This window comes from Coregonus clupeaformis, chromosome 27 (assembly GCF_020615455.1).
Source record: "Coregonus clupeaformis isolate EN_2021a chromosome 27, ASM2061545v1, whole genome shotgun sequence".
In the NCBI taxonomy this organism is placed as follows: Eukaryota; Metazoa; Chordata; class Actinopteri; order Salmoniformes; family Salmonidae; genus Coregonus; species Coregonus clupeaformis.
The window spans coordinates 29,928,045-29,943,314 of NC_059218.1; the positions used below are offsets into that span (position 1 = coordinate 29,928,045).

The 15,270-nt window shown below is 44.6% G+C and overlaps 1 protein-coding gene across 10 annotated transcripts in view; it reads left to right on the forward strand.

Moving 5' to 3' along the window:
- The window catches only part of LOC121541727 (guanine nucleotide exchange factor VAV2), a 234,649-nt gene that overhangs the window by 57,904 nt on the left and 161,475 nt on the right, over positions 1–15,270 (forward strand). For all 10 annotated transcript variants that reach the window (XM_041850987.2, XM_041850989.2, XM_041850993.2 and 7 more), the window contains exon 2: positions 12,454–12,570. In XM_041850987.2, coding sequence (XP_041706921.1) covers positions 12,454–12,570 — 117 coding nt within the window. The remainder of the gene's footprint in view (positions 1–12,453; positions 12,571–15,270) is intronic.

The window sequence follows — 15,270 nt, forward strand, 5'->3', positions numbered from 1 at the left end:
CAGGCAAGGATATTGCTGCTAGTAAGATTGCACATAAATCAACCATTTTTCGGATCATTAAGAACTTCAAGGAGAGAGGTTCAATTGTTGTGAAGAAGGCGTCAGGGCGCCCAAGAAAGTCCAGCAAGCGCCAGGACCGTCTCCTAAAGTTGATTCAGCTGCGGGATCAGGGCACCACCAGTGCAGAGCTTGCTCAGGAATGGCAGCAGGCAGGTGTGAGTGCATCTGCACACACAGTGAGGCAAAGACTTTTGGAGGATGGCCTGGTGTCAAGAAGGGCAGCAAAGAAGCCACTTCTCTCCAGGAAAAACATCAGGGACAGACTGATATTCTGCAAAAGGTACAGGGTTTGGACTGCTGAGGACTGGGGTAAAGTCATTTTCTCTGTTTGGGGCATCCGGAAAACACCTTGTCCGGAGAAGACAAGGTGAACGCTACCATCAGTCCTGTGTCATGCCAACAGTAAAGCATCCTGAGCCCATTCATGTGTGGGGTTGCTTCTCAGCCAAGGGAGTGGGCTCACTCACAATTTTGCCTAAGAACACAGCCATGAATAAAGAATGGTATTAACACATCCTCCGAGAGCAACTTCTCCCAACCATCCAAGAACAGTTTGGTGACGACCAATGCCTTTTCCATCATGATGGAGCACCTTGCCATAAGGCAAAAGTGATAACTAAGTGGCTCAGGGAACAAAACATCAACATTTTGGGTCCATGGCCAGGAAACTCCCCAGACCTTAATCCCATTGAGAACTTGTGGTCGATCCTCAAGAGGGGGTGGACAAACAAAAACCCACAAATTCTGACAAACTCCAAGCATTGATAATGCAAGAATGGGCTGCCATCAGTCAGGATGTGGCCCAGAAGTTAATTGACAGCATGCCAGGGCGGATCACTAAGCTAAGGATCCTGGGACTAAACACCTCCCTCTGCAACTGGATCCTGGACTTCCTGACGGGCCGCCCCCAGGTGGTAAGGGTAGGTAACAACACATCTGCCACACTGATCCTCAACACGGGGGCCCCTCAGGGGTGCGTGCTCAGTCCCCTCCTGTACTCTCTGTTCACCCATGACTGCATGGCCAGGCACGACTCCAACACCATCATTAAGTTTGCCGACGACACAACAGTGGTAGGCCTGATCACCGACAACGATGAGACAGCCTATAGGGAGGAGGTCAGAGATCTGGCCGTGTGGTGCCAGGACAACAACCTCTCCCTCAACGTGACCAAGACAAAGGAGATGATTGTGGACTACAGGAAAAAAAAGAGGACTGAGCACGCCCCCATTCTCATCGACGGGGCTGTAGTGGAACAGGTTGAGAGCTTCAAGTTCCTTGGTGTCCACATCACCAACGAACTATCATGGTCCAAACACACCAAGACAGTCGTGAAGAGGGCACGACAAAGCCTATTCCCCCTCAGGAGACTAAAAAGATTTGGCATGGGTCCTCAGATCCTCAAAAAATTCTACAGCTGCACCATCGAGAGCATCCTGACTGGTTGCATCACCGCCTGGTATGGCAACTGCTTGGCCTCTGACCGCAAGGCACTACAGAGGGTAGTGCGTACGGCCCAGTACATCACTGGGGCAAAGCTCCCTGCCATCCAGGACCTCTATACCAGGCGGTGTCAGAGGAAGGCCCTCAAAATTGTCAAAGACTCCAGCCACCCTAGTCATAGACTGTTCTCTCTGCTACCGCACGGCAAGCGGTACCGGAGTGCCAAGTCTAGGTCCAAAAGACTTCTCAACAGCTTCTACCCCCAAGCCATAAGACTCCTGAACAGCTAATCATGGCTACCCGGACTATTTGCACTGCCCCCCACCCCATCCTTTTACGCTGCTGCTACTCTGTTAAGTAAGTATTTATGCATAGTCACTTTAACTCTACCCACATGTACATATTACCTCAACTACCTCAACTAGCCGGTGCCCCCCGCACATTGACTCTGCAACGGTACCCCCCTGTATATATAGCCTCCCTACTGTCACTTTATTTTACTGTATATATAGCCTCCCTACTGTCACTTTATTTTACTTCTGCTCTTTTTTTCTCAACACTTTTTTTGTTGTTGTTTTATTCTTACTTTTTTGTTTAAAATAAATGCACTGTTGGTTAAGGGCTGTAAGTAAGCATTTCACTGTAATGTCTGCACCTGTTGTATTCGGCGCATGTGACCAATAAAATTTGATTTGATTTGATTTGATTGCAGAGGTCTTTAAAAAGAAGGGTCAACACTGCAAATATTGACTCTTTGCATAAACTTAATGTAATTTTCAATAAAAGCCTTTCACACTTATGGAATGCTTGTAATTATACTTCAGTATACCATAGTAACATCTGACAAAAATATCTCATAACACTGAAGCAGCAAACTTTGTGAAGACCAATACTTGTGTCATTCTCAAAACATTTGACCACGACTGTACATACTGTGCATTCGGAAAGTATTCAGACCCCTTGACTTTTTCCACATTGTTATGTTACAGCCTTATTCTAAAATGGATTAAATTGTTTTTTCAGACCCTTTAGTGAGTACTTTGTTGACACTACAAGCTTGGCACACCTGTATTTGGGGACTTTCTCCCATTCTTCTCTGCAGATTCACTCAAGCTCTTTTAGGTTGGATGGGGAGCGTCGCTGCACAGCTATTTTCAGGTCTCTCCAGAGATGTTCAAGCGGGTTCAAGTCCGGGCTCTGGCTGGGCCACTCAAGGACATTCAGAGACTTGTCCCGAAACCACTCCTGCGTTGTCTTGGCTGTGTGCTTAAGGTTGTTGTCCTGTTGGAAGGTGAACCTTAGCCCCAGTCTGAGGCCCTGAGCGCTCTGGAGCAGGTTTTCATCAGGGATCTCTCTGTACTTTGCTCCGTTCATCTTTCCCTCAATCCTGACAAGTCTCCCAGTCCCTGCCGCTGAAAAACATCCCTACAGCATGATGCTGCCATCTCCATTTTTTTTTTTCGCTTTGTCATTATGGGGTATTGTGCGTAGATTGATGAGGAACATTTTTTTATTTAATCAATTTTAGAATAAGGCTGTAACATAACAAAATGTGGAAAAAGTCAAGGGGTCTGAATACTTTCCAAATGCACTGTACTAGTGATGTGCAGTTCGTGAACGATTCAGTCTTTTTTAACTAATCTTTTTACTGACTAGAGAGTCATGATTAGTTTTTCTGAGTTACTCATTCATTTTAGTTTGTTTGACCTGCTGGCCGCAATGAATTCTACAGTAGCATTAATATGCGCTCCTCTTCTGACTCCGGAGACGTGCTCTGACCAACAACTGTCTGTCATATATGCACACAGGCAAAATTGATCATGCTGCAGGCAGCATAGTGAATAAAAATACATGTTTAGAACTGACAATTGATCGCATGGTTCAATATTGCAATTATTTGATTATTGAACGTTATGATGGACACAACTTTGTAGAACCAAAATATACACAGCCTCTGCTCAACAAACTCGAACTTGAGAACGAATTGTTTGGTGTGATGCAGTTTGCGAACGATATTGTGCTTATCACCCTCACGGCAGTCAAGCAATGCATTTTGCAATGAGTTGTTCACAATCTAGTCCGGTTAATCTTATTTGTATGCCTAGCAATCCACAAGTGTACATTGTTTAAAGCACGCTTTTAAAAGTCTCAGTCACAAATGACAGCTCCAATAAGCCCCTTATGGTGAACGACATATGAACGAGAGGCTTGTAGAATCAGAACTATTTCGAGTTTTCAGTTGATCTTTCGCTGGTAGGGGGTCCTACGTGCTTTAGCATTACTGACTCAAATGAACAAAATTAGTCTAAATATTCGTTATTTTGACTGAACAAGTCTTAAAGATCTGAGTCATTAAAAAGAGCCGAACTTCCCATCACTAGTACATACAGTAGTTCTGCTACCATGTTTTTATTTTGTTTATGACTCTTAAAAAAAAATAAGATGCCTAAAGTGGTTTCTAAGCAAAATAAATGAATCATCATGTTATGAAATGAGTGTTCCCAAGCTAGAAGAGGTGCAGGCAGAAAATGGATGTCACAGGCATAAAGAAGCCAACATCCAGAGTTTGGTTTGAGGCTATGTGCTAAAAGCAGCCGCAATGTGTGAATAAAGCGTGTCAGATGAATTTAAGCTATTATGGGACAAAATGGGCATGCTTCCTATTATGCCAAAGTGTCAAAACATTCAAATCTGTTTATAATTAAGCTCATTATAGGCTATTATACAGGTATATGATCTTAATTTGAGCCAGTTTGCTACAGCAGGAAAATAATCATGCAGCAACAGGAAATGTTAATTATTGTTATTATATTTATATTGTTATTATAATTAATGGACATTTCTCGTAAGGGGAAATCAAGTCTGAAATTTTAAAATGGAAATTACAAACTTCAGAAGCCTTGTTATACCTCAAATACACTGCATTCAATTTCCTGCATTTCAGGAAAGTTCTCCTGCAACATGGTGATCAAATTAAGATCCTACATCTGTAAACCTCAAACCGTGCATCTCTCCTTTAGTGTTCTCAAACCCAGTTTTTATTTGGTGAAAACACACGTACTGCTGTTACACTGGGCACTCTCACTATAAAAGCATTGATTTCCCCCGTCCTCTCACTGTATGATGTTTCTGGCCTTCCCAGGGAAGGAAGATGAAGGAGCTATATCTAAGACATGATCTAAATCACTGCTATGAGAAATACCCCAGTGAGGGAGGAGGGAGACGGTGGGGCTGGGAGAAGATAGATGCAGTCCTTTGCTCCCCAGTCTAGTGTCATAAATTACCTGGCCATTGATCCGGTGTGGTCTCAGATTCTCAGCGGCCCTCTCCACACATTGCTCAGGGGGCTGAGAGGACGTGGAAGGGCTGGGGCTGAGACTACCAACAACAGAACTAGAATGAGATTCTATTTCTATGCTACCAACAACCAGAGATTCCTCACACACTGCTTCTCTCCAGGGTCTATGGTACACAGCCCATTCTGCACCTAGAGTACATAAACAGGCTCTTATTCATCCGCCCTGTTGTGCATCTGTAGCAGAGGAGGCTGGTGGGAGGAGCTATAGGAGGACGTGCTCATTGTAATGGCTGGAATGGAATAAATGGAACAAAGTCAAACGTGGTTTCCATATGTTTGATGTGTTTGATACCGTTACATTCATTCCATTCCAGCCATTACAATGACGATGTCCTCCTATAGCTGCTCCCAAGACCCTCCTCTGATCTGTAGGTATTATAGATTTTGGTTGTTTGCACCCAGGTTTTGGTTCGCAAAACCAGAGTATTCATACTAAAGTGTGGTTTTTGATTCAATATTCTTTGAGGGTTTTCAAGTTCGGGCTGAATTATGGAGAGCAGGGTTGGAAAGGGCAGGATTAATGTAGGTAAAATGTATATCTCCTTGGTTGACATGACGTTTCAAGGTCCATACCTCTGGCTTGTCTAAAGACAACAGGAAGTTAACTCTCCAGAGTGACCAGAGCAGCCAAGTGGATGATGACATCCTTTGTGAGTCCATCATGGAAAACCAAGTCTTTATTTTGGAATGCTCAACCACGCTCTAAATAGGCTCGGTCACGCGAGGGTGAAAGCCCTGTGTCAGAAAACAAAACAAAACATAGAAATATTGCATGTCATTTTTCCCTCATTTGCATCCCCAGAAGAGGACATTTTATGAATTATTACTTTACAGATGGATATGGGGGAAAACAGCATTTAAAGCTGTAATATGTCACTTTTTGGGCGACCCAACCAAATTCACATTTGTGAGTTATATATCTGTAATTCTCATTGAAAGAAAGTCTAAGAAGCGTTAGATCTGTTCAATGTGCGCTATTTCTTCTTCCCGTGCTTAAGTTTTGTTTTTGCATCTTTTACTTTCGGTTTTGTACACCAGCTACAAACAGCTGAAAATATAATATTTTTGGTTATGGAAAATATATTTCACAGCGGTTTAGATGGTACAATGATTCTCTACACTATACTTGCTTGTTCTGTCACATAAACTGAAATTAGGCGAACTATTCGAATTTTTGCAACCAGGAAATGGCGGAGTGATTTCTGCATAGTGCATCTTTAAGGTCAGAGGAAATGGGAAATCAGGTCAGATAGAATTGAGGTGTTAATGAAGGCTTTTTGCTGCCTTTTATCTTCCGCTGCCCTGGGTCCATTCCTCCCCTGCAATATGCTTCTCACTCTCTCACACACACACACACACACACACACACACACACACACACACACACACTGATGATGTGGTGGAGGCATACACACAACAGGCACACTGTTAGCCTATTATGGTGGCTGACTGATGACACCCACCAGGGTTTACTCAGAGGTCCAGGTGTTGATTGACAATGGCAGGGATGATGTCACCTGATTAGGGGGGATTGGGGAGTGAAGCTATGTAGGCGGTATATTGCAGCTGGCTGGATCTGGCTGTGGCGAGCTGGCTGGCCTGGTACTGTGAGAGAGACTGTAGTGCCGTGAACTTCATTGAATAGATCCTCTCCGTTCTCTCCATTATCCATGAGAGCACATCATTTGTTCCCAGCTGAGGATGGTTCTACCTTCAAGACATTTCTCTTCTCTCTCTTTCCTCTGTTCTGCTTCAGATTTCTCACAAAGCTTTTTTTTCTTTTAAGAGGACTTTGTTTCAGTTGACTAAAGTTCACTGGTTTTGATATTTTCAGCAGATTTACCTGTATGTGTGTGTGTGTGAGAGAGAGAGAGAGAGAGAGAGAGAGAGAGAGAGAGAGAGAGAGAGAGAGAGAGAGAGAGAGAGAGAGAGAGAGAGAGAGAGAGAGAGAGAGAGAGAGAAAGAGAGCGAGAGCGTGAGAGAGCAGACATGTTAGTTGAACCAAGTTGTACACTCCACTTTCAATACATGCCTCTTATCTAAGAATTGCCCCTTGAGGCAATTAGCTTGTGTGCTAACATCTTTATATACAGTTGGAGCAAAGGTGAAGGTGGACTTGCCTCAATTATCTCAACCATTCTGAATCCCTAGTGCACCACTCCTTCTGGAGTCTGGCTTTTCCAATGAATTATGATCCTTTGTAATGGAGATTAACCTTTCTAAAAAATTGTAGTTGGCCTACTTAACATGGATCTTAAAACTGGGTCATATGGTGCTAATTTGAAAGGCTTCGTATGTTGTGTGTTGGGGCTTGATCTAATAACATGGGCGCTCCGCGTCATTATATGAGGCTTTGGGGGTAATGCTATCAGATGAACATTTGCATAGTGCCATCATGTATTATTCATGGTTTGTCTGCCTCCCCAATTAGCCTGAGCAGGGCCTTTCTCTTGACTGGTTTTAACATCTGGGCGACCCGGGAGTTTGCTTTCCGTCATAGATAACAGGGGTTGGGGGTGGAGTCAGGGATGGATGTCCTCCAGGCCCCCTGGGTGTCTGTTCACAACACCAATCAGAGGGTGTGGCTGACTCCCTATTCCAAGAGAGAAGGGGGTTTCTAAGCCTACAGGCCGGGCTGGTGAGAGAGGATGAAATACACAGAGCATGGACAACACACTGGAATATCTAGCTCAGTATTAGGAATATTAGAGGTCTTCGCCTGTAGGTTTCCCAGAGAGCCTGGTCTTCACACACACACACACACACACACACACACACACACACACACACACACACACACACACACACACACACACACCGCTCCCTGTAGTGTCTCATCCATCTGTCGGAAGCAGCATAGCCTCTTTTATTTGGGCTGCTGTGGAGGAGAGGAAAGGGTTGAGTGGGCTGCTTTCTCTCTTTCCCACCTGCAGTGTCTGTTATGTTCTCTCTTCCTGTTTTTCCAGAGGTGTGTGGAGTGATTCCCTCCCGTAGACACAGGTACACACCAGCTGCTGTCTGTGTGTTTTAAATGACTGTGTCTGTCTGCTTGACTCTCATAGACAGACTTCACTCTCTCCCACTGATTCTGACGATCTGATCCACTCACTGACTCATATCGGCTGTCTCAGTCTGCATGGACCCATCTCTCAACTCCCCATTTCTCCGCAGACTGTATACGCCCTTTTTCCCCTCGCTTGCTTAGTTGCTCTGCACTTTTTCATCATCCTCAGAGTCAGACACAACAACCCCCTCCGCCCCTTACCCTCCTCCCCTCCCCTCCCATCCCCCTCTACCCCACAGGGCTTGTTCCCTGCCGGCTTTCCCCCTCATCACTTTCCCTTTTAGCTAACACCAAAGCGCCTCAGTTTTGGCAAAACAACCCCCTTCTCCTCCTCCTCCTTCTCCTCCTCCCCCTTCCCTCCATCTCTTTAATTCCAGAGCTCTCAGGTTTATGAGGAAGCTCAAATTTGTATCCCTTCATTTCTGAAGCAGTGGGGAGTCAGTGCACTCAAGGGTTACAGTATCTCCACAGCACTGGGGTAATGCATTATTCTCTGTGTGACGGGTGGGGTGGGGCGACACACCACCGAGGTGCTGTCAGGGGATGACAGCCCTTTGTTACCTGTTTTCTCCCTCTTTGCCATTTGCTCATGTCATCTTCCTCTGTTCCTTTTCTCTTTTCTGCCCCATACCAACAAGTCTTCTTTCTTGCTCACACTCGTTAGTGGCTGTTGTTTGCTGGATTAGAACTGAGAAGTCAAAGTCAGAGCTGTCACTTCAGTGGAGCACACACACACACGCACACACACACACACACACACACACACACACACACACACACACACACACACACACACACACACACACACACACACACACACACACACACACACACACAAACACACGCATGTGCACACACAAACACACACACAATTACATAGGCTAGAAGATATACACACAGAGGGGTCCCTCCAGGTGTGTCTTTTTCCATGGTCAGTGGGTTCTGAGAACAGGCTGAACTCTTAACACCAGACTGTTGAAGAGAGAACAAGGCCAAGGGTTGGGCTGGTCAACATGATGTCCTGTCTCTGAGGTTGGGCTGGTCAACATGATGTCCTGTCTCTGAGGTTGGGCTGGTCAACATGATGTCCTGTCTCTGAGGTTGGGCTGGTCAACATGGTGTATGTCTCTGAGGTTGGGCTGGTCAACATGGTGTCTGTCTCTGAGGTTGGGCTGGTCAACATGATGTCCTGTCTCTGAGGTTGGGCTGGTCAACATGATGTCCTGTCTCTGAGGTTGGGCTGGTCAACATGATGTCCTGTCTCTGAGGTTGGGCTGGTCAACATGATGTCCTGTCTCTGAGGTTGGGCTGGTCAACATGATGTCTTGTCTCTGAGGTTGGGCTGGTCAACATGATGTCCTGTCTCTGAGGTTGGGCTGGTCCTGTCTCTGAGGTTGGGCTGGTCAACATGATGTCCCATCTCTGAGGTTGGGCTGGTCAACATGATGTCCCATCTCTGAGGTTGGGCTGGTCAACATGGTGTCTGGCTCTGTGGTTGGGCTGGTCAACATGATATCCTGTTTCTGAGGTTGGGCTGGTCAACATGATGTCCCGTCTCTGAGGTTGTGCTGGTCAACATGGTGTCTGGCACTGTGGTTGGGCTGGTCAACATGATATCCTGTTTCTGAGGTTGGGCTGGTCAACATGATATCCTGTTTCTGAGGTTGGGCTGGTCAACATGGTGTCTGTGCTGTGTGGAGTTTTTAAGGTTGGACTGGGCTACTCTTTATAAACATGCAGGGTTGTTGGTGAAATCAAATCTAATATGTCTCAATAATAAGACCTGGCTATATCTTGTAAAGAAAATAAAATGTAAAGGTGTAGTGCTTTTAGAGATACAAGAGATGTTCTGATTGTAGTATTTCACACAGAAAAATGACATGCAAGACTAGCTATGGATATGTGGGGTAACACAGTAGATGTGTTACCCCACATATGTGAGTTGTAAGTATGTGAATTGTATTCAGGCCAGTAGCAGCCTGTGGACCTGACCATGTTCAGAGTGTGTCCCGGGTGTGTTCAGAGCTGTAGAGATGGTGTGTGTGTATATGTGTTTTCCACTCAACAGATCATAATTCCACCCCTCATCCCCTCAGCTCTGTTATCTCCTCAGCTCTGTTATCTCCTCAGCTCTGTTATCTCCTCAGCTCTGTTATCTCCTCAGCTCTGTTATCTCCTCAGCTCTGTTATCTCCTCAGCTCTGTTATCTCCTCAGCTCTGTTATCTCCTCAGCTCTGTTATCCCCTCAGCTCTGTTATCTCCTCAGCTCTATTATCTCCTCAGCTCTGTTATCTCCTCAGCTCTGTTATCCCCTCAGCTCTGTTATCTCCTCAGCTCTGTTATCTCCTCAGGTCTGTTATCTCCTCAGCTCTGTTATCTCCTCAGCTCTGTTATCCCCTCAGCTCTGTTATCTCCTCAGCTCTGTTATCCCCTCAGCTCTGTTATCTCCTCAGCTCTGTTATCTTACAGTAGGCAACAGTACATGCATTAGAATGTCCTCCACATAGTCAACCCTATGATCTCTATCTGGAGAGCCCCCCCACTCCAACCACCTCCTGCAAATGTTACCTTTTACCCTGGCAGAAGAATACACTTTCTTTCCTCTCCATTTGATGATCGCCAGACATGATAACCTTAGCTGGTGAACTGCAAATGCCACGGCAGTGGGCCAGCCAATCACGTTGCTCGTCACTGGGCGCAGTGACCGGTGTTGCACTCTTATGGGGCTCAGTGCAGTGACTCTCTCTCTGTGGAGATATGCTTTATGAATATGAATGACTCAGCAGGACTCTGAGGTCTGGACACACAGGACTTGCATGAATATCCATAACAATGGACAATAACGTATCATATCATATCTCAAACACATTTAGCCTATTATTCACTTAAAAATGCAAGGGTGCTCAACTACTAACATGAAAACACAGTAGGTGCCAAAAGAAAGACAGCTCTCAACACGCATTCCATATCAGCTGAAATTAGTCAAGGATGTGTTTCAAGCCTAAAGCCTTCATCAGCATAAATACCCAAGTGTTTTTGGTTAACAAAGCCTCCAGTCCTCTCTCACACTATCAGGAAAACACATTGGTACAGAGTCTGTCTCCATGGCCACCGCTGCTTCTCAACCCACATGATAAGATACAGTATGAAAGAGCCTATCTCAGTGAGCTAGGTAATATCTACACATTAGGTGGTGAGAGATGGAAGACAGTAATGCTGCTGGGTTATTGTTTTGTCGCGGTACTTATGGTTGTCTCTCACCCGCAGTCTGATACATTGTACTTATTGCAAAAACACATTTACTCATTAAGAGATTCACTCTGATGCACAAGATAACTCAGCCAATTCTATAACCTCACCATGCCTGGAATATTAGATATGTGGTACGCGCTCTTCTCATTCCTAACTGAGAGCAGGTTGATCTAGTATAACATCAGTACATAGGGCCGGTGGCTTCTACCAAGTGGTGTCTGATATGTACTGGCAAATCCACAATGATGTCTAAATCCATGCTAGAGGGAGAGCACAGTTCATACAGCACATCTCCTATTCCTGAAGAGGTGACCCTACACTCTTAGAAAAAAGGGTTCCATAGAGATTATTCGGCTGTCCCCATAGGATAACCCTTTTTGGTTCCATGTAAAACCCCTTTTTGTTCCAGGTAGAACCCTTTTGGGTTCCATGTAGAATCCTCTGTGGAAAGGGTTCTAGATGGAGCCCAAAAGGGTTCTACCTGGAACCATAAAGGGTTCTTCAAAGGGTTCTCCTATGGGGACAGCTGAAGAACCCTTTTAGGTTCTAGATAGCACCTTTTTTTCTAAGAGTGTAGTGTTGGTTTGAGTCATTGGTACTACTATGAGATACTATGACATGGGTTATAGGGGGGGTATTGCTAGGAGACAGGTGTCTCTGCTCTCTGCCTGTGTTATCTGAGTCAGAGATGTACTATGTTATCTGAGTCAGAGATGTACTACTTCAGTCCCAGCTTCAGACTGAGCCTCAGGAGCACAATCAGCCTGACATTGTGTTTAATCACGCTTAGCATACATACAGGAAGGAGAAGGAAGTGGAGAGCCTGTCAATCATGACCAGGAAATTAAATAGGCCTATTCTCTAAAAGATGTCACAATGATATTGCTTATTACAGATACCGTTTAATAACTAGGAGTCGGATTGAGCTATAAATACGTCTGATGTTCACAGCAGTACCCAAATGTAGTTAAAAACATACATAAACATTTAACAGATAAATAATATATTATCAGGAAAACACCCCTCAACATAGAACGTTCTAATTACTGATGGTGCGCACCTGCTGGATAACTAATGTGCACGTACGGGCGGCTTCCTATGAATATGCTTGAAAAGGTAAGCAACATAAACATTATCAAACAGTCTGTGTTTGGCTCGAACTGAGGAGCTAGCAAGCAATGGAGTGGAATGTCCAAAGGGACAGGAACTCACCAGGACACATCGTCACAAACCTTTTCCCACACTGTTCCTGACCTTTCTTCTCTCTCTCTTCCAGTTTCTCTGTCTGAAGAACATCCGGACGTTCCTCAAGGTGTGCCACGACAAGTTTGGCCTGCGCAACAGTGAGCTGTTTGACCCATTTGACCTGTTTGATGTCAGGGACTTCGGCAAGGTGAGTGATGTTGGTGTTGAATGGAGGTCATTGTGGTTTGGGCGATGAGGCTGTGTGTGCAGCTATTGAAGTGTGGAGTGTTCTGCCGTGCCCAATGTCTTGGCTTACTCAGAAATGGGATCTATTTTCCCAATGTGATATATATATATAAAATGTAACACTGTTGCTCCTGCTACCCAGAAAATAGATTGTGCCGCTTGCTCCTAGAAAAGCACTCTTGTTGGAATGATAAGCTCGGTCCTCCGTTGATTTCAATGTGGGATGTGTTTAATGGATGAGATGTAAAATGTGGTCCTCTGTAGCTCAACTGGTAGAGCACGGCGCTTGTAACGCCAAGGTAGTGGGTTCGATCCCCGGGACCACCCATACACAAAAATGTATGCACGCATGACTGTAAGTCGCTTTGGATAAAAGCGTCTGCTAAATGGCATAAAATAAATAAATAAAAAATTATGTAATAGGGATATTTGTTACAGCTCACAGTCAGATCTGTCTGCTGTAGCAGCGGTGTATTGTGCATTTCAGCTATCAGCATACGGTGTCACACTTCACTGTCCGCACTTTGTGCATGTATCAGTGAGTGTGAATGTGTTTTGGTGAATATGTGTATCTTTGTTTTATGCTAGTGTGTGAGAAGATGGTTCATGGATTTTCCTGGAAGCTGTGTGTGTTTTGTCCACTTGCCCTGGGGCATATTCATTCCGCCGATTCTGTTACAAAACTTTTCTTAAAAGGAAGCAAACAAAATCATACGGGGAGGGACCTACCTGAATCTGTCCAAATTAAGCTCTTGTTTTGTTTGGACTAATGATAACTGTTTGGACTAATGATTACACCCCTAGAGTGTGTGTGTGATCCGTGTGTGATCCAGGGCATATTAACCTGGACCCCTCTCTTTACGGCTAATCCCACTTACTGTGAACCAACTCAGTGGGTTCCATGGGGGAGTGCTGAGATCTCGCCAGGCTATTGGGTCATATATGTAGTGCCAAGCAGTGGAGGCTGCTGAGGGGAGGATGGCTCATAATAATGGCTGGAATGGAATGGCATCAAACACATGGAAACCATGTGTTTGATGTATTTCATACAATTCCACCTATTCCACTCCAGTCATAACCACAAGATGGGTTTTCCCAATTAAGGTGCCACCAACCTCCCAAGATGCCAGTGCTGTGAAAAAAGTATTTGCCCCCTTTCTAATTTTCTCTACTTTTGCATATTTGTGATACTGAATGTTATCAGATCTTCAACCAAAACCTAATATTAGATAAAGGGAACTTCCATTGATTGTGTGTTTTGGATCATTGACTTGCTGCATGACCCAGCTGCGCTTCAGCTTCAGCTCACAGACGGATGGTCTGACATTCTCCTGTAGAATTCTCTGATACAGAGCAGAATTCATCATTCCTTCTATTAAGGCAAGTCGTCCAGGTCCTGAGGCAGCAAAGCATCCCCAAACCATCACACCACCACCACCATGCTTGACCTTTGGTATGATGTTCTTATTGTGGAATGCAGAGTTTGGTTTTCACCAGACATTACTGGAACCATGTCGTGCAAAAAGTTATACTTTTGAATAATCTGTCCATAGAACGTTCTTCCAAAAGTATTGATGATCATCCAGGTGCTTTTTGTCAAACTTGAGTCAACTTTTTGGACGAGATGGGTCCCATTATGTCTGGCGAAAACCAAACACTGCATTCCACAGTAAGAACATCATACCAAAGGTCAAGCATGGTGGTGGTGGTGTGATGGTTTGGGGATGCTTTGCTGCCTCAGCACCTGGACGACTTGCCTTAATAGAAGGAACCATGAATTCTGCTCTGTATCTGAGAATTCTACAGGAGAATGTCAGACCATCCGTCTGTGAGCTGAAGCTGAAGCGCAGCTGGGTCATGCAGCAAGACAATGATCCAAAACACACAATCAAGTCTACATGAAAATTGCTAAAAAGCAACAAATTGGAAGTTTTGGAATGGCCTAGTCAAAGTCCAGACCTAATCCCAATTGAGATGTTGTGGCAGGACTTGAAACGAGCAGTTCATGCTTGAAAACCCACACGTCACTGAGTTAAAGCAGTTCTGCATGGAAGAGTGGGCCAAAATTCCTCCACAGCGACGTGAGAGACTGATCAACAACTACAGGAAGCATTTGGTTGGAGTCATTGCAGCTAAACGTGGCACAACCAGTTATTGAGTGTAAGGGGGCAATTACTTTTTCACACAGGGGAATTGGGTGTTGCATAACATTGTTTATGAAATAAATATGTAATTGTTGTGTTATTTGTTCACTTATGTTCCCTTTATCTAATATTAGGTTTTGGTTGAAGATCTGATAACATTCGGTATCACAAATATGCAAAAGTAGAGAAAATTAGAAAGGGGGCAAATACTTTTTCACAACACTGTATACTGTGATGCTAGGATTCTGTTTGGACTTTTGCACTGTTGTATCTAGGTGGAATGAGTCAGATCAGGGGTGTTTATTGATGCTGTAAATTGCCTTCCAGGGCTGAAGTTTGAGATGTGGGGAAATGTCTGATTGGGAACAGGATTGAATTTGTTATAGGACATACTTGAATCTTCACTGTGAGTATAATCAGACCCTCTGGCCATGCAATTCAGGCTTAGTTGATATTGACTGTGTATTGGCATTTAACCCCATGAAAATCCTCATCTGAGAACGATATGGACATGGAAG